At 37.8% G+C, this 20,481-nt stretch overlaps 2 protein-coding genes across 2 annotated transcripts; one reads left to right on the top strand and one right to left on the bottom strand.

Moving 5' to 3' along the window:
• Positions 1–3,734: 3,734 nt before the first annotated feature.
• Positions 3,735–15,168, bottom strand: LOC6042674 (DNA topoisomerase 2-binding protein 1). Its single transcript, XM_038262707.1, has 5 exons — positions 14,924–15,168; positions 13,814–14,863; positions 8,068–10,447; positions 4,282–4,610; positions 3,735–4,221 (listed from the first exon to the last, which is right to left on the bottom strand). Exons 1-5 carry the CDS (start codon positions 15,026–15,028, stop codon positions 3,805–3,807), a joined length of 4,281 nt encoding a protein of 1,426 aa, XP_038118635.1. The 5' UTR covers positions 15,029–15,168; the 3' UTR covers positions 3,735–3,804.
• A 1,692-nt stretch (positions 15,169–16,860) lies between these two features.
• On the top strand, positions 16,861–19,038 carry LOC6042672 (T-complex protein 1 subunit gamma). Its single transcript, XM_001870667.2, has 3 exons — positions 16,861–17,002; positions 17,067–17,128; positions 17,216–19,038. Exons 1-3 carry the CDS (start codon positions 16,969–16,971, stop codon positions 18,758–18,760), a joined length of 1,641 nt encoding a protein of 546 aa, XP_001870702.2. The 5' UTR covers positions 16,861–16,968; the 3' UTR covers positions 18,761–19,038.
• The last annotated feature ends 1,443 nt before the right edge of the window (positions 19,039–20,481 follow it).

Raw genomic sequence — 20,481 nt, 5'->3', positions numbered from 1 at the left:
TGTGTCCATGAACGTTTTCACAAAAAAAGAATTCATAGAGCGTTTTGATAAATAGTTTTATTTTAAATTGTTATTTTAAAAACCGGAGTGAATTTGATAGTCATTACGTCAAATTCACTTTTGGAACGGTTACACTGCCGTTCTACGCATAATTGTCCCATGTTCGAAAAAGTGCAACTGAGAAAAACGCGATTGAAATTTTTCGATCATTTTCTGTGTTTCTACGCATAATCGTCCCGTGGGTTCCTATTCACCCTATGTGTCCCTAATTGCCCCAGTTAGCAGTGTATCACTCTTATTTGTGATCCTCTTGCTAAACAACAGGTTAACACGACATAATGCTACATAAAACTAATGATTCCGTATAAGAAAATACTTGGTGGGACAATTATGCGAAGAAGCTTAACGATGGAACAAACAGACTTGATGTTGTTTTCAATGAGTTTCCGAACAAAGTACCAGATTTTATGTGTTTTTCTTAAAGTATACTGCCGTTCTACGCATAATTGTCCCATGTCAGTTTTTGACGATTTTGACTTTATGCCATTTTTAAGTTTAGTCTGATGTGTACTTTAAGAAAAACACATAAAATCTGGTACTTTGTTCGGAAACTCATCAAAAACAACACCAAGTCTGTTTGTCCCATCGTTGAACTTCTACGCATAATTGTCCCACCAAGTATTTTCTTACACGGAATCATTAGTTTTACTAAGCATTATACCTTGTTTACCTATTGTATAGCAAGAGGATCACAAATAAGGGTGATAAACTGCTAACTGGGGCGATTAGGGACACATAGGGCGAATAGGAACCCATGGGACAATTATGCGTAGAAACACAGAAATCGGTCGAAAAATTTCAATCGCATTTTTCTCAGTTGCACTTTTTTGAACATGGGACAATTATGCGTAGAACGGCAGTATACGACAAACTAAACTTAAAAATGTTAAAAAGTCAAAATCGTCCAAAAATGACATGGGACAATTATGCGTAGAACGGCAGTACATCGAATGACTAATTTTAAAATATCGTAAAATAGAGAAGAATAAATAAAAATACAAATTTGCTATAAAACTTGTTGTACTGAAAATTCTAACAAATTTGAAGATATTTTAGAATTCTGTTTCAGTAACAATTTGAACTATTTTAAGAGTAAAATTGTTCAAAAAATCTGATAATGCAGTCTGTCCCTAGCATCTTCTTTTATTTATTTAAACTGAAATTTTATTTCTTTTGGATTTTCTTGTTCAAAGCGCCTTTTTGCAACTATGCCATTTTTAAGACAATCAATTTGGACATATAATGCAATTAGGAGCATGTTCTATCATGCTAGAATATAGTTTCATTGATTTTGATCGACAAAACGGCTATAATTTGAAAATAAATAAATTAGATCCCCGCGGTTGATTCAGTAGCCAAATTAGCTCCCAGCGGATTGTGTCACGTTCCCCAGAAAACCATTCCCCCGAAAACCATTTCCCAGAAAACCATTCCCCAGAAAAGTTTCTTTCTCGAAAAATCAAAGTAGTTTCAAATAATAGTAGTTTTTTAAATTTCTTAGAAAATATAAAAATTAGACAAGGTTATTTTATCCATGCCAAGAAATTTTCCTTTTTTTTGACAACAATTCTTGAGAAAATAACAGAAAATGTTAATTCGGCTTATGACTCGTTCTATAAGGCTTTCTAGGCCCAGTGAAAAAAATATAATTTAACTCAAAAATGACGAACTCCTCGTCACAATGTCCTGATGCAAACAATAGAGTTATTTACGTGCGCATGTATTGTGTGTACGTACACGAAAAAAAGTGAGGTTAAATTTTGTCCGGCCAGCAAAATCAAATGGTGCGCTAGTGTGCGTACGCGAAACGTCATAAAGCTCTATACTCGAGCTGTAGCTGTCACAGCCCTGCGCAGTATGTTGGCTGACATATCGGGCAGCCAGTCAAAAAAACCAGCTAGAAGTCGCCTGACAAAAAACTTTTGCTAGAAAGAGATAGGAAACCTGATGCAAACAAACGTCCAGCTGTCATGTAAACATACTTTGAATGTGTTGGTAAATTTGTGACTAGAAAGCCTTATTATTCTAAGAAATTTTCCCTTCTTTTTCAGTCATGTTAAATTTGTTATACAAATGCCGAATAAATTGCAGTTTCTTTTTATTTCTTGTTTTCCGTGAATTCTATTTTTATTTTACAAAGAAGAAAAATGTTTGTTAAAATTAAAATATGATTATGGGTGTCATTGGTATAATTCCATTTGACATATATTGGACCTTTGGCATATTGTTCATTTTGCATGATGATTTAAATTTTCTAAATTTGATTGAAGGTGACAAAATTTAATTTATCATTTTTGGAAGAAGAAAACTCTCTTGACTTACAATAACTGACTAATTTTTCCTTCTTTTAAGGTCTCCTGACACAAGTTGAATTTCACCTTCTTTAAAGAAGGCAAAACTGTCTTGACTTGACTGTCTGCTAACAGAAGTTGAATTTTCGCTTTAAAGTTTTTTTTTCTTGTATTCTTTCTTGATTCCATAAGGAAAAACTCTCTTGACTAGTGATAACAAATTTAAAAGTTGTGTAAGTGGTCAAGTATTTTTTCCCTTACTTAAAGAAGGGAAAATTAAACCCGTGTCAGCAGTTATAATAACAAGGCTATAAATTTTTCCCTTCCTTAAAGAAGGGAAAACTCTCCTCCTCCCTTTGAAAGGTAAAATTCAACTTGTATCAGTCAGTAAAGTTTTCCTTTCTTTAAAGAAGGGAAAACTTTCTAGACTTGTAATGACTGCTAACACAAGTTAACGTGGTGATTATTGCACTCGAGCTTAATATTTCAATCTTTCTTTCTCGCATCACGTTCGAGATTTTTCGATCTAAATCTTATGATCATAATTTGTCAATGGTAAGTCATAAAGTCAAATTAAAAACATTTTCAAAATTCTAAAAAAAAAATCAAAAAGTTTGGAGTTCAAAAATCCAAATTAAAGAGAAAAGAAATTTTAAAATAAAAAAAAATCAAAGATTATGAATTTTTTTTTTTTTAGTTTTTTGAAAATTTGTTTTTTTTTTAATTTTTGGAAATTTTGGAAACTTTAAAAATTTTGGAAATTTAGGTAATTTTAAAAATTTTGTAAATTTTAGAAATTTTGTAAATTTTGAAAAATTTGGAAATTTTGGAAATGTAGGTAATTTTAAAAAAATTGTAAATTTTAGAAATTTTAAAAAATTTGAAAATTTTAGAAATTTTGAAAATTTTGGATTTTTTTTTTAATTTTGGAAATAATTATAATCACCACGATAAATATTTCTGGGGAACGGTACATTCTGGGGAATGGTTTTCTGGGGAACGTGACACAATCTCCCAGCGGTGCGGAAACGTGCATTAGCTACGGAGCAAAGCTAATACTGGGGATCCAACCGATAGGTTTGCCACGCAATTAGATCTCTGCGGTGGATATGCCCTAAGACTAAGTTCTTCGTAAAAAAAACAACAAATTAGTGCTGGTCGTGATGTTTTGCTCTATACTTTTCAACAACCATTTGTGTTATTCAAAGTGCTGATCACTGGTACTGGGAAGTGAGGCACGATTTTCAACAAGTCAGTTCAACTACCTACTTGCTTATACCGATGAAATTGACGTGATTACGATAGGTTGACATTTTCTCACGTTGATGATCGGAAAACGCAACCAGGAATATCTTTTCTGTTCTAAGAGGTAAATTCGCCAGCTTCACTGTGTCAACAATTATTCGTATTTATTTAGTTCCACCTCAAGCGGAATGCTCCCGTACTTACCACCCTAGATCGCTAGCCGATACTTGGCCGGATCCGGCAGCGTTTCCGACGTGAGATACGCGTTCAAATACATGATCGACATTACGGCGATGCCAGCCTGGGCCAGCACTCGATGGTCACTGGCCGCAATCTTGGTCTTTTTTGCGTCCACGAAGCAGTGCGTCGCGTTCAGATCTTCCACGTTGAAGGGCGGATCCATGTCGATGACGTAGCCACCACCGGACTGGATAAGCCGAATGAACTGTTCCTTTTTGGGGGCCATCAGCAACACCCGGAAGCCGGTGAAGACGCCATCGTGCTTACCTGCCTCGCGGACAATACGTTTGCGCCAGTTGAAGGCTGCCTTCGCGACTGTCATCTCGATTGGCTCTAGAGGGGGAAGGTCGGTCGCATTTGGGTTGCCCCACTCGTACTTGTCCTCCTGTGGAATCAAATTTTGATTAGTTTCTGACGATCGACAATCGAAAGTGTCCCAACTCACGCCCAAAAAATGTCCCGCCTTGCTGCTGTCCTCAATGTACTTGGCGCAAAGGAGCCACTTGCCGGCGGCGATCCCGGAAAGGATCTTCTCGCCACGGTTCGGCTTGCCACACAGGATGTGCGTACAGGCCTTGTCGTACTCGTTCGGTTTGCTCGACAGCTGTCCGCCCAGGTCCAGAATCTTCTGCACCAGCGTTGCCTTCTGCTGGTCGGCGACGCTGGACATGGCGAAGATCGGGCGGCCCTGGTGCTGCATCCGGATGGCGTTCGTTCGCTCCAGCTCGGACGGATCGCGCCAGCCAACGCCGGGACCGTCTTCCGAGAGCATTTCTGGGGGAGGGAACACAAAATAGAGATTGAGGCTAGAAACACCACTTTCAAACTTCAAAAATAAATAATATTGAGATATCATGAAAATTCAACAATCAAATTTATTGTATAAATTCCGAAAACTAAAGATTTAAGGAGTTGAAATAATTTCAAGAATTTGAGGAACAACAATTTCATAAAATTTCAACGATTTATGAATTTTATGTTTCACTAGCACCGTGTGTGGACGCGTGCAAGCAAACCTAACCTCTACACGAACCTCGAGTTTAAACCGAACCTTGTACCGACGACGCAGATAAGAGACAAAAATAGTTCCCCCGCGCTCGCTCTTGCGGTAAAGTGGTGTTTCATTCTCCGTTCGCGAAGGTGCGAGTGGGAAGTTGTCATTTTGTTCGTCTCTTTGTATGATATTTGTCCGAATTTTTAAAGATTTTTTTTTTATATTGTTTGGGATTTAAAAGAATTTAGGATTTCAGATATTATTAGTTAACGGATTTTTTTATATTTAGGTTTTTTTTATTCAGAATTTTTGTATTCAAGAGTTTTAAAATTTCCTTTTATTTTTAATTAATATTTTAAGATTTAGGGATTTTTTTTAATTTTCAGAATATTTGAATTCGAATATTTAAGAATTTTAGATTTTAAATTTTAAATTATTTAAATCCTGACCTCTAAAAATCTTAAATAAATTATTTAAATCCTGACCTCTAAAAATCTTAAATATTTAAATTCAAATATTCTGAAAAATAAAAAAAAATCCTTAAATCTTAAAATATTAATAAAAAATAATAGGAAATTTTAAAACTCTTGAATACTAAAATTCTGAATCAAAAGTTTTAGATTTTTTTTAATTGATTTTTTTTTGTTGAAATTTCAAGATTTTTGAATGTACTTTAATGTTTTGTTTATTTACTAAAATTTTGAATTTTGAGGTTTTTAGAATTTTAGGATTTATGTGTTTCAAAATTTCCGGGTTTTACAATTTTAGAACTTCAGAATTAATTTTTTTATGAATTATTAGGATATTCGAATTTTAGAGTTCAAAAGATTTTAGGCTTTTAAGATTTAAGAATTTTTAGTTTTAGAGGTTTATTTTTATAGAATTTATCAATTTAGAAAATTTAGAATTTTGAGATTTGAAAATTTTAAAACTTTGAGTTTAATTGGTTTGGGTTCATAAAATTCAGAATTTGAATGTTTTAGAATTTTTATTTTGGAATTTTAGAATTTAATGATATTCAGCATTTTTTATTTCCAGTATTTTACAATTTTACATTTTTTAGGATTTTGGAATTTTAGAGAGCTGAATTTGATTTTTTAATTTTCTTCATTCAACGATTTTAGGATTTGAAAATTTTTAAGTTTTACAACGGTAAAATAAAAAAAAACGTTGCTTAATCCATCTTTAGGTGGTTGGTGCCTTCCTCTCATTTATGATGAGTAGAAAAACAGACTACCTACAGATTTTTTGTCAAGATTATACAGACACCGCCTTTGAGGAAAATGGCATTTAAACTGCTTGTAATTTTTCAGATCATGAAAATTCTTAATCCACAAGAGAGGTCATTTCAGAACCTTTCTAAAAATAAGCAGAAACCACCTTTTTTTTTGCAAATTGTGAAATTTAGGGGAAATATGCCCATTTTAATCACACTAAGCCGTTCGACCCATTCTCATCACTTTTGCCATTTTCCGCTATTAAATCATCATTTTCAGATGTATCAACAGTGATGAGTTGCTTGCTCGATTTTATTTGAGCTATTTATTACTTTGGGACAGTCAAAAACACTTTCTTTAAGCTGTAATTCATGATCAAAGTGCTGATAGGCCGATAATAGAAATAGGCTGAGAAAGGGTATAGTTCCCCTATATGCAGCAGTTTTTTGAGCATAATTTTTTATGTACTTTACTAAATCTTATGAATTTCAATAGGGACTTATGGGACCCCAAGACGAATCGAATGAGGCCAATACGGTCAAAATCGGCTCAGCCAGTGACGAAATATTCCAGTGACATTGATTCGGTACACATGTCTACATACAGCCAAACACACCGACATTTGCTCAGCTGATGATTCTGAGTCGATATGTATAAATGACGGTAGGTCTAGGAGGTCTAACTAAAAAGTTCATTTTTCGAGTGATTTTTATAGCCTTTCCTCAGTAAGGTGAGGAAGGCAAAAAATAGATGTTTAAAGAATTTAAAATTTTAGAGCGTCAGATTTTTTTGAATTTTATAATTTTGATTTTAAAATTGAAAGATTATAAAATTTGGGGATTTTAGAATTTAAAGTTTTTAGTTTCATTTTGATTTTATAAAAATTCTAGGATTTTGGGTTTTTAGTGTTTAAAATTTTAGATTCATTGTGATTTTAAAATTTCACGAATTTAGGTTAAAAAAATAATTTTAGAATTTAGGAGTTTTAAAAAGATTTTCACCGCTTGATTTTTAGAATTTTTGGATTTTAATCATTGATAAATAATATTTTTTATTTTTTTTTAGTTTCAAATTTTTTATTTTGAAATTTAAAGATTTAAGAATTTTTTAATTTTAGAATTTTTAAGTCTTAAAAATTTAAAATAATAGAATTTTCTGGATTTTAGAATTAGTGATTTTGGAAATTGAATATTCAAGAATTTCTGAGTATTACATTTTAAGAATTTCTGGATTTAAAAATGTTATTATTTAGTAATAGTAATTCTATTTTAGGATTTAAGTTTTGTTTTGATTTGTTAAAATATAGAATTTGAGAGTTTTATTTTTTACCTTGGGAATTTTGAATTTTAAGATAGTGCTTGTTCGGTAAATGGGATGAACGAAAAAGAACGAGGGGACTACCGATGCATAAAATTTCAATAAGAAATAAAGAAATAAAAAGTTACTCAAATTTGTTTACCAAAGTTGCTGATCAAATTCTAACTTGAAATTACGTTAAAGTTGAAAAAAATATTTTTATTTATTTTAACTGATTTTTGCATCCACTAACCCCTCGATAATTTCGGTTTGTTTTGGTTTTTGACGTTTGTCTGCTTTTTAACTGGGCTACGGCCCAGTTATCGAGCGCCCAGTTAAAAAGCAGTCCAGTTAAACAAAGCCCAGTTACCGAACAACTACTGTATAGAGTTTATATTTTTATAATCTCAATTTTAAAATTTTAGAATTTTGAGATTTAAATTATTTTAGGATTTCGAGTTTTATCGGCCTGGATTTATTTTTAAATTTAGAATTTGATAGTTTAAGAATTAATTGATGTTTGTCTTATTTTATTTCAAGTATTTAACAATTTTAGAATTTCAAAGTTTTGGATATTAGGATTTTTTGGATTTAAGAATTATTAAATTTAGAACTTTTTAAGTTCCGAATCGTGTAATTTGAATCTTTTGGATTTGCTCAGTTTTAAAATTACTCGCTTACTACAGTAATAAAAGAAGATACCAGATCAATGCACAAAACTCACCCGAATCGAACCGCGGCAGTTCCGTGTACTGCGTCTCCTTCATCACCTCCTTCGGACGGCTTCGCAGCTTGGCCGCTGCCTGATTTTTATTATCGTTAATCAGATCGCTGAGCTTCTTAAAGTTGGGCTCGTCGACATTCGCTCGCTTAGCTGGCCTTTCGGAGTCTTCTTCATCATCGTCGCCGTCGTCATCGTCTTCGCGAGGACGTTTCTCGCTCACGTTGCTTCCCGTTGACTGACGACTTTCGTTCTGGGGTCCTTCCTCTTCGGCGGTGATCTCCTGGAACACGTCCTTGCTCCGGGTGGTTCTGGAAGTGCCTGGTTCTTGTTGGTCTTGGGGTTTCACCGCGTCACTGTCTTGTTGTTGGAGCGGAGCTTGGGTCGATCCGTACTGGGACTCAACGTAGTCGCAGTATTCATCGCCGAGGTTCTCCCGCCAGAAGCGTCGCTTGAGCTCGCTCAACGGAGTGCTTTTGCGACGTTCTTTCTGCTGTTGTTGGTTTTGTTGCTTGGGACGATGGAGTTGGTCCCAAACGAGCAATTTGCGCTTGTGGTAGAGATGGTTCTCCGGGCTGGCGTCCGGGCGGAAGCCGTACGGGGTGACCGGTTTGGTCATACACTCGGGCAGAGTTGGCGTTTTTACGTGGCCGTCTTGGCCGGATGTGCTGGGTGTGGCTAGGAGTTCGTTCATTCGACGCGTTCTTGGGGTAATCTTTTTGTCTGCTTCTTCGGCCTCTTTGAGGACCTTGTAGAGCGTGTCCCGGATGGGGGTTTCAAACTCCATGACCCGCTGCGTTACGCTGAGCTGTTCGTAGTCGGAGGAGTTGTTGGATGTTGGAGTGGCGGGAGAGTTGACCCCGGTCAGGGTTGATAGACGGCGGTGCTTCAACACCAGCGGTGAGTCCACCGAGTGGCCAGGATCGAATGGCTTGCGTTGGTCACGCTGCGATTGGACGAGATCTTCGTACTGGTGCAACTCCTGCGAGTAGACCTGGCGTTCTTCGTAGCTGATCTTGCGTAACTCGGGCGAAGACAGCCGCTTGAACTCGTACGCAATCTCCTGGGACTGGTCTTTTCGGTTGTCAACCGCGATGTACTTGTAGTTGTCCGGTTGGTTCTCCTTGGGAGGATCAACAGAAGCTCGCTTACCCGGCGGTGGCATCACAACCGAATCAATGTCCACGTCATCGGTGGAGGTCGTTGGCAAACAGGGGTTCTTGGAGAACTCCGGCAAGGCCGACACTTCCGGCAACTCGGTGATGTTCTTCGAGGAGCAAATGGATTTGCCCACCAGGAACGATTCTTCGTTGACACGACGCTTCGCCCGAAGACACTCCCTCAGCCATTCGGCGGTCAACACGGTCAACTCCCACTTGATGGCCGCTTCGTACTTCGCTCCGGATGGTTCCTTGCAGATGACGATCGGTGCTGCCTTCCGCACCAACCGATCCTCAACCCGCGCTCCCAGAACTCCACCCAGCGCGATCAAGAAGGTTCGCTCAGCTCCAGAATACGAGCTGATTACCAGCACTTCTTCCTCCAACGGCTTCGGATCGTCCTCGTTGTTCAGAATTGGCTCAAAATAATACTCCAACGGAAGACACGCGCTGTCCTGGATCGACGTCTCCAGCCACAAACAGTTGACCGTTGCTCGACCTCGCACGTTGAAGTCAATCTCCCCGGTACTGCACGTCGGCAGCACGATGTAATCGACCAAGTCGCTGTAGTTCTCGTTCACGATCATCCCACCACAATTTTCACAATCGCTCACAATCTGGGTGGCGTCCTCCTCGGAAAACCCATACACGAAGAACGTCTTCCCGAACATAAACTGCGTGTACTGGGACTCCTCTTCCGAATCCTGCAAGCTTGAACTGCTAGTCGTGGCCGGCGCCACCGACTTCGCCTCAACCGGAGGCAACTGCACCGACGTATTCTTCTCCATGTACTGCTGCATCAGCTCATCCTCCGCGCGACTCTGCTGACTCGGGCCCGCTCCCAAATCGTCCAACCTCAGCTTCCGCGGCAACTCTGGCCGCTTAAAGGTATTGTTCATCGACTCCAGGTTCTTCTTGCTGGCCGGAGAAGGCGGCTCTGGCGCCTTCTCCCCATCCCCATCCTTCAACCCACCCTTAAACAAAAGTTCGTCCTCTTCCGGCGCCGGGCCCTTCAACTCCATCGACCGGACCAACCACTCGACGGTGACGACGTGCGAGCTGAGGTTCTGCTCGCGGATCTCGCGGAAATCGGAGGCCACCTGCGAGCCCACAATCACGTGGCTGATGCCGTCGCTCAGCTCGTCGTACCGGGTGGCCCCGCCGCTGTTGAGAATTTTGTTCAGCTTGTCCTTCTCCTCGCCGGTGAAGCCGCTCAGGTAGATCTGCGGAAGTGGTAAAGGTCATTGTTAATTCAACGTGTTTTCTTAAACGATTATTTTATCGTCATCGTTATTAATTCACGATTATTCCACAAGTTTAAAACATTAAAAAAAATTGAAATAAATAAATAAAATTTAATTTTTGCAATTGCCTCAAAAATCAAGCCTTTGGACTCCTAGTTTCGAGTAGGAATCTCGCAATCGAGAACGCCAAGGCAATGCTGTATAAATTAGAGAGTCCTTGGGGTATATTGTAGCAAAAATAGAGTTTTTGGTATTTTTCACAAGAAAAAACGTTTTTATTTTTAACAATGTATATAGAATTATTTTAATCTGTGAAGTGTAATTTTTACATAGACAACATAAAAATGTTGTTTAAAACACTTTAGATCAAAAAATTACCGAATTTTTCCAACAATATTGAAAAAAATTATGTTTTGTTTAAAATAATTATTTATTTTAGCCCAACTTTACAAAAGACCCTGTAAACACTTCCTATTAAAGAGGTATTAGACTACGACAAACAAACACAACTTTTTGACAGTTTGTCAGTTTGCCTGCACTTGTTTGCAGAAACCGCAGCCTGCATACATTTTGCTTTGTTTGTCAATCACGGAAAAGTGCGAATTTGTTTGGTATAATCTAATACCTCCTTTAACTTTTCCACAAAATGTCACGAATATTTATTTATGTTTTCACTGCAAATCGGACCATTAGTTGCTAAGATATCGGCATTTGAATATTTATTTGACGTTATTTGGGTTCTTCTCAGAAAACCTGTGGTTGACACTTGTAAATGTCCACGTGTCTACGTGGTTTATGGAGCAATTTAAAAAAATAGCTCTTGGGCGAACCGTATATGAAAATTTCTAATGGTTAAAATCCATTAACAGAAATAATTTTATGTAAAATACTTAAATTTTCCCAAATACAGCTATTTTAAAAACACAAGCTATTTTTCAGCTCATTGTTTGCAAACGACATATTTTTTCAAAGATGTGAAAAAAAACTGCCTTTCAAAACTGTGGATTTTGTTCCAGCTATCAAAATGCTTATGCAACCTTTTCAAATGTTGCTCCAGAAATATTGGTGTCAAACAATACGAATTTATGAATAGATTTTGCCAGAATTTGTGTTTTAAAAAAAACTAAAATTTTACATAATACGTACATAAAAAAAATCTTTTTCAATGAATTTTTGACAATACTGTTTTTTTTTATTAAATACCTTTTTTAAAATAATTTTTGAATGGTCCCCATGGGTGTTCCATATTTACAATGTCAGTTGACGTTTAATTTTATTTAGTTCTATCAACCACAAATATCTGGTAAGATTCTAGAAGTTAGCAAACCATATTGTAATGTTAAAAGATTTACTACTTATTTTTTTTAAATGTCGGGACCCGTGGTGTTTGTCTCTTAGGGCATCTCCAGCGCTGGGGTGCAAATCAAATTTGCACCCGGCTCATGAATACCGAGATCAAATTTGCCACCTTGAAAAAACTCCGTCATACCCACCGCTAGGGTAGCAAATTTGTCACCGTAACAAGTCCAACGCGGGGGGCAAATATGGGTTTTTTTTTATCATTTTTTGCTCTCGTTTACCTTCAAAATCAATAATTATGTGTTGATTCATGCCTAGAAATGTTAAAAGTTTATTAAACTATTTAATCCTATTCAAAATTTCAAAGAATTTCATTTTTCGAAAATGTCGAAAGTTAAACCATTTGCTACCCGATTTGATTCCCACCAAATTTGCTCTCGAGTTTGCCCCCGAGTCTCCCACCGCGCGTAGCAAAGCAGGTATCAAATTTGATCTCAAGTTCATTTGTAGAAGAAAAATATGTGTCGGTACCTGTCGGGTACTCATTTTCTGATATCCGACAAGTACCGGCAAGCCGGGGGCAAAGTTTTGAATTCGTGTTTCGGAGATTTTTGTTTGTCTGCACTTGTGTATGATTTAAAAATTCAAAAAAATCAAAAATTCAAAAATTTAAAAATAAAAAAAAAAAAAACAAAATTTCAAAAAGTTAAAAATTCGAAAATTTTAAAATTCAAAAATGCAAAACTTCAAAAATACAAAAATGCGTTTATATTTAATTCAAAATTTCAAAATTTCAAAAATTTAAAAATTTTAAAATGTAAAATTTTTTAAATTTAAAAATTTTAAAATTCAAATATTCAAAAATTCAAAATTTTAAAAATTCAAAAATTTAAAAATTCTAAATTTCAAAATTTTAAAATTTTAAAATTGCAAAAATTCAAAAATTCCAAAATTCAAAAATTTAAAAATTTAAAAATTCAAAAATTCAAAAATTCTAAATTTCAAAAATTCAAAAATTTAGAAATTTAAAAATGTAAAAATTTTAAAATTCAAATATTAAAAAATTCAAAAAATCAAAATTTTAAAAATTCAAAAATTTTAAAATTTTAAAATTTGAAATTTAAAAATTCAAATATTCAAAATTTTGAAAATTCAAAAAAAATAATAATTCAAAAATTCAAAATTTTAAAAATACAAAAATATAAAAAAGACCGGATCTCAGATATTTTAAGGAAATTTTTTTTTTATTTTTCCATTTTTTTAATATTTTTAATTTTTTTTGATATTTTTTTAATTTTTAATTTTTTAAATTTCTTTACATAAGTAATTTTTTTAAATTTTAAAATGTTTATTTTTTTTAAATTTATTTTCATGTTTTTTTTAATTTTGATTTTTTTTAATTTTTAAATGTTTTTACCTTTTTTTATTATTTAAATTTTTTTAATATTTGTTTAATTTTTAAATTTTTTTATTTTTTTTTGAATGTTTTTAATTTTTGTTTTCTTTAAATTTTATTTTTTTAAACTTTTTTATTTTTTGATTTTTTTTTTCATTTTTGAAATTTTATTTTTTTAATTTCTTGAATTTTTTCAATTTTTTTTATTTTTTTTTTAATTTTCTTGAAATTTTAATTTTTGTTTTAATTTCATTTTTTTATTGTCATTTTTTTTATTTTTTTTATACATAAAAAAATAATTTAAATTCTTTCCGTACATGATTCAGTTTTCCGTGCATCATTCCATTTGCCGCAGTAGCAAACCAGCACAATAGCGCTACCCGCGAAAGTGAAATCCCGAAGAACTGAGAGCAAATTTGCTACCGCGACAGGTACCGCGGTGGGGTTGACGTCGGGTGCAAATTTGATTTGCTTCGATGTTTGCTACCCGCGCTGGAGATGCACTTACCCAGTTGGCCTGAGTTCGATCCCAGAAGGTCTCAATGGACAACGTTTGAAACAAACGTGTTTTGACAACGATGACGATAATATTATCGTTAACCAACCTTATATGTAGCATCATCTCACAAGGACAAATCAAAACTACTTACATTACACCCGTCCAAAAACAGTCCCGCCTTCTTCGCGAGCTGAACGTTGATTTTCGCCAGTGAGTCTTTGTACTTCGGCTTGGAACTGACCACGGGCGGCTGCGGCATCGCCGGAACCATCGACGAGTTCGACGTCATGCTCATGACGCTCTCGTTGATGGTGGAAAAGTTGCGACTGTTGCCGTGCGAAATCATCGACAGCTGCGTGCTGTCCGGGTTAAAGTCCCGCGAGGAGTCGTCCTTGGTCGGGGTCGAGGACTTGATGCTTTTGACCTCGTACGGTCCGGTTGGAAGGGCGTATCCCTTTTCGACACTGTCGACGATCCAGGCCGGGGTGAGACATTCCTTCTTGCAGCGAACCGCTCCCCGGAACTTGTCCGAACCGGTGTGGTCCTTCTCCAGGATCAGAATGTCTGTCAGTTCCGATTTGAACGCTCCGATGTATTTGCCACCGTTTTCCTCGATCAGCTTTTTGATCTGAGTCCGTTTTCCCAGCGTCAACCCGGTGGAAGTGATATTCAGTGAGTAGAAGATTGGAAGTGCGTGCTTTGCAAACTCCGCGTCCGTCCCGTAGACCATCTTCTTCAGACTCTGCTCCCAAACATCCCGAACCCAAGCCGGATGCATGATCTTCAGCTTAATCTCCGCGGCCTTTTCATACTTGACCGACTTGACCGTGCATGCGACCAGGTGTGTGCACGCCCCCGTCAAAACATCCAAGTAATACCCGCCCATCTGGCTGACCAGCTGGCTAACCTGCGCCTTCTCGTCCGGCTTCAACCCGGAACTGCACACGATAAGATTCCTCATCGCGGTCGTCATCACCGGATGCGTGCCCGGAGGAATCGGCTGATCGTCCAAAAAACAACTGATCAAACACCTCGGCCCCACCAGCACCGCTTTGGCCTCGCGCACAAACTCAAACGCCCTCCCGGAAAACTGCTCAAACACAAACAGGTGCTTCTTCGTCAATTGATCCGGTCGGAAGCGAAGGCACTCGCTTTCCTCCACCCAGCTGACCTTCTCCTCGAACGCGTGCTCCCGCACCGTCTGTAATGAAAGCGCAATCGTTAATCTGTCCAACGAACCGGATTCCGGACGACGACTTACCGTGTACGCCATATGCATGTCATCGGAGGCCGCGTCAATTTCGGTGCCGTCCTTGATCACGAAGAACATCTTCACCAGCTGCTGCTCGGAAACTGATTGGCTCATCTTTCTGTCGTCTGTGCGTGTGGTCCAAGGGGGTTTTTGTAGATTCACCAACAACCTCACAACGCAGGTTATCCGAATTTTCAACGTAAACAAACCGATAGCCGCGATTTTGAATTTTTTGACAGACCGTTTGGTGGGAATTGTTGGCAGGGTTGCCAGAATTCCCGGTGACTTTGCATGGATTTGGGTTAATTTCGCCGAATGTCGTTTCGCAGAATGAATATATTGCGGATTTTTTTAAATTTTAGCAAATGATTTTATTTAAAATTTTAAATAAAATGTTTCATTTAATGGCTTTTATGTTGTTCAAAAGAAAATAATAATGAAAGTTTGTTTTTGTAATTTTAAACTACCTAATACGACCTAATATTTATTCTTTGTTTGTTTTATACGGCATTCGTCAAAAATTTACTAACACATTCAAACCACGGGATGTCACAGAAGTTAGTTTGTTTGCATTATTATAACACCCTAGCTAGGGATTGCCTTTTAAAGATTTTTTAAGATAATAGGTCTGTAATTTTCAGATGTTTTCAGATTATTTTCAAAGTTTTTAATATTTTTAGATATTATACAGTCCAGACCAAGGTCCAGACTCGATTCTCCGAAGGACTTGGCAAAATTTCGCTTCGGATAATGAAAAACTTCGGATAATCGATTCACGAAAAAAAATTTTTTTTTTGGTGAGCCTTAGTATGACCTTGAACTACTCTAAAGTTATTTAGAATTGGGTCCTAAAATGAAGCTTACATTGCTCATTCCAAGGGGACCATAGTTGATCCATCGAAAAAATGTTGTCTTGTCAAAAAAAAAAAAATGTTTGCATTAAGATGAAAAAAAGTGATCAGAAATGATTTTTGATCGTGTTTTTTTACCGTTGTAGATAAAAATTTACATAGGGCTTTAGTACCCAATTATTAAATCCAAGATCCAAGAATGTTATTTATACACTTTTTTGACGCCGGATCTCAAATATTTTGATGAAAAAGTTGTCCGGATCTATCATGGGACCCATCGTTGGATAGGTAATCAAAAGTCCTTTCCAACAAGCCCAAAAGATTGAAGATCTGATAACCCTATCAAAAGTTATAAGTACTTTAGTGTTTTTAATGCACTTATTTGAGGTCAGATTTCAGATATTTTGATAAAAAAGTGTTATTTATACACTTTTTTGAGGCTGTGTAGTGTATTCACTTTATGAATGTGAGGAAGGCACCAACTACCTAAAGGTGGATTAAGTAACGTTTTTAATTTTAGGGCCATTACGCACCTACCAAAAAAGGGGTCAAGAAATGGCTCTACGAAGAGCAGATCAAAGGAGAGGTAACGATTTGTTGGGGCTTTCTTCACCCTCTTTGGCTTGCTTTCGCTGCCGCTGCTGCCCATTTGTTTTTTTTTTTTTCCTGACCGGTTCTTTCCGAAGTGCGTATACTGCTTAATAGGCAATCAATCAGTCAAATTTGACTGAAATGGAGTCGCATAACTCGATTTGATGTTAAAAGTATGAACATAAAAAATACGATTTTTTTTTGTTCATGATTCGATTATCAGAAGTCACATTTTGGCCCATACAAACCTTCGGATAATCGAGTCTGGACTGTAATATTTTAAGATTTTTAAATTTTCAGATTTTTTAGATTTTTACACATAAAATTTGAGGGTTTGAGGATTTTAAAATTGAAACGACATTCGGCAAAATGGCCAAATAAAAAAAATGGTTGAAACCAAGGTCTGTGCAAGTTCAGACGAAAAGTCTGTACAGATCTGCTAGTGTCCAACAACCCGGGTTCTCCTGTACTGCCAACTTGAAAAAGCTAAAACTTTCCGCCTCAGTAGAACTCGCGAGCTGTCATCTTCCCGAAGTACCGTGTTTCTTGTGCGCCTGAAAAAATAAACGTGACCAGCTCGTTCCGCAGAATCCGCAGATCCATTCCGACAAAATGTACGGTTCCCAGCAGCCCATTCTCGTTCTGAGTAAGTACCAGCGGACGGTTCATTGGGTGTGGGACGTGAATTGACTAAATGTGGCCACTTTCAGGTCAGAACACGAAGCGCGACAGCGGCCGAAAAGTGCAGCTGGAAAACATCAATGCCGGCAAGGTGAGTCATTTTGTGGTCTCCGTTTTTTTTTGTGTGGGCCGAAGAAGGAAGGGAGGTTAATTTATTTCGTATTTCATGCTGCTGCAGACGATTGCCGATTTGATCCGCACCTGTTTGGGACCGCAGGCCATGCTGAAGATGCTGATGGACCCGATGGGCGGAATTGTGATGACCAACGACGGAAATGCGATCCTGCGGGAGATTACGGTCCAACATCCGGCGGCGAAGAGTATGATTGAGATTGCTCGCACCCAGGACGAAGAGGTGGGCGATGGCACCACTTCGGTTATTGTGCTGGCTGGGGAGATGTTGGCCGTGGCCGAGCAGTTTCTGCAGCAGCAGATTCACCCGACGGTCATCATCCGGGCGTACCGGGAAGCGTTGGAGGACATGATTAAGCTGCTGCAGGACGATGTTAGCGTTCCGTTGGACAAGGCCGACAAGAAGAAGCTGGAGGATGTGGTCAAGTCTTGCGTTGGGACCAAATTCATCGGCCGTTGGTCCGATTTGGCGGTCAAGATTGCGTTGGATGCGGTGGAGACGGTCATGTTGACGGAGAATGGTCGCACCGAGATCGATATTAAAAAGTACGCCAAGGTGGAGAAGATTCCTGGGGGGTCGATCGACGAGTCTTGCGTGCTGCGTGGAGTCATGTTGAACAAGGACGTGACCCACCCGAAGATGCGTCGTTACATTGAGAAGCCCCGTATCGTGCTGTTGGATTGTCCGCTGGAGTACAAGAAGGGCGAGAGTCAGACCAACGTGGAGATTGTCGGCGATCAGGACTTTAGCAAGCTGCTGCAGATTGAGGAGGAACATGTGGCCAAGGTTTGTGCCGATGTGATTGCCCTCAAGCCGGACGTCGTGTTCACCGAGAAGGGTGTCTCCGATCTGGCCCAGCACTTCCTGCTGAAGGCAGGAATCACGGCGATCCGCCGTCTGCGTAAAACCGACAACAACCGGCTGGCTCGTGCTTGCGGTGCCACCATCGTCAACCGAACGGAGGAACTCACCGAGCGGGACGTCGGAACCGGTGCCGGTATGTTCGAGATCAAAAAGATGGGTGACGAATACTTCTGCTTCGTCACGGAGTGTGCCGACCCGAAAGCCTGCACCATCCTTCTCCGTGGTGCCTCCAAGGACATTCTCAACGAAACGGAACGTAATCTGCAGGACGCTCTGCACGTCGCACGGAACCTCATGCTCGAACCGCGTCTCCTCCCCGGCGGTGGCGCCGTCGAAATGGCCATCTCACAGGCCCTCACCAACAAGCAGATCCAAGGTCCGTACCGTGCCGTCGCCCAGGCCCTCGAGATCATCCCACGCACCCTGGCCCAGAACTGCGGTGCCAACACGATCCGCACGCTGACCGCCCTTCGAGCCAAGCATGCCTCGCACCCGGCCGGATCCGGCCCATGCACCTGGGGCATCGACGGCGAGAGTGGCCAAATTGTCGACATGAAGGAGCGCGGCATATGGGAGCCGCTGTCCGTTAAGCTGCAGGTGTACAAAACCGCCGTCGAGACGGCCATCCTGCTGCTGCGCATCGACGACATCGTGTCCGGCTCGAAGAAGGCGAACGGCGACGGAACCGGTGCCGCGCCCGGACAGGCCGCCATGGGCATGGAATAGAAGCTTTAGCTTTAACTCTCACTCACACACCAACAAACTCACCTAACACACACACACACACACACACGATTATAATTTTTCTTCATAGTTTGTACTAATTTACACCCGCGCTAATCGCATTTTCCCCTTCTTCTTTAATTCATACGTTTTCATACTTAATAACGCACGTATAACACGAAAATAAAAATGCATCAAAAAATAAAGCTGCACCAACTCTGTGAAACCAAGGAGCGTTACAATAAAGAACAACGGTTGAACCGCGCAGTGCTTAATTCCAACTGGTTTGCATTATCTTTTAGTTTAAGAACGTTGAAAGAATTGCATTTCTCAAAAAATAAATCGAGGAAACACGTTAATTTTTTTTTAATCATTTCTCGATTTCAATTTTACGATCGTAATTTGTCGGTGGTTGATCGAGATGATTCGATCGAAATTTTACAACTGACGATCGAGAAAATCGCAGTATGTGTTCGAATCACGTTTTAAAAGATTCTAAGATTAAAAACATTCAAATCATTATTTTAAAATAAAATTAAACAAACATTTTTAAAACAGGAACTAGAAAAAAACAAAAAAAAAAATATTGAAAATTATAACAATCGAAAATTAATAAAATAAGTACAGTCTAGACTCGATTATCCTAAGGCTTCGGAAAAATTCGACTTCGGATAATCGAATCATTAATTTTTTCGCTGTCTAATTTTGGATAGTTGAGCTCTTGATTGATTTTTTGTTAATTTGATAAATTTTTCTTGAACATGAAAAGCCACTATTCTAGACTACATTAAATAAATACAATTACAAAAAATTGTACAAATATTAAATAAAATTAATAATTATCTGCGGCAGAAGACATTTAATTAATATTTGATTTTTTTTAAATTTCCAATTATTTTTAAAAAAAAATTGCTCTTGTTTAAAAGTGTACAAAAATCTCACATAAACCACAAAAAAATTGTCACAAAAAAATCAGCTTGTGTCCAAAAAAGAAATCAAATGCCTTAGAAATATTTAAAAAATCCTTTTATTGTTTCTAGAAATGTCAAAATTCACAAAAAATGAATCTTTAATAATTGTTTTTTTGGGGAAAAAACAAATGTTGTTATTACTATCAAAGAAACTGAAAGTTGCAAAGAATGTGTCAGATAATGATTAAAGACATTGAATTTCTATTGAACGCTCATTCCCCCGCTAGAATGGCCTAATTCCCCCCCAGGGGGGAATTCCTCACCGGTTGAGAAACAGTGGATTATCCGAAGTCCCATCCAAATCTTCGGATAATTGAGTTTGAACTGTAGAGAGCAGTTCTCTACGGAATCAGTCTTTTTTCTTTAATTTTAATTTGTGTATTTTTTAATCCGGCTGAAACTTTTTTGGTGCCTTCGGTATGCCCAAAGAAGCCATTTTACATCATTAGTTCGTTCATATAATTTTCCATACAAATTTGGCAGCTACCCATACAAAAATGATACGTGAAAATTGAAAAATCTGTATTTTTTTTTAGGAATTTTTTGATCGATTTGGTGTCTTCGGCAAAGTTGTAGATATGGATATGGACTATACTGAAAAAAATGATACATAGTAAAAAAAATTATTTGCAAAAAAAAGCTATTTTTATTTTTTTTCGATATGTTTTAGAGGACATTAAATGCCAACTTTTCAGAAAATATCCAGAATGGGCAAAAAATCTTTGACCGAGTTTTAATTTTTTGAACCAATAC

The sequence above is a fragment of the Culex quinquefasciatus genome, chromosome 3 (genome assembly GCF_015732765.1).
Source record: "Culex quinquefasciatus strain JHB chromosome 3, VPISU_Cqui_1.0_pri_paternal, whole genome shotgun sequence".
NCBI classification, from domain to species: Eukaryota; Metazoa; Arthropoda; class Insecta; order Diptera; family Culicidae; genus Culex; species Culex quinquefasciatus.
Note: the sequence above shows the minus strand (reverse complement) of the source record. Positions and strands in the feature narration are given on the sequence as shown.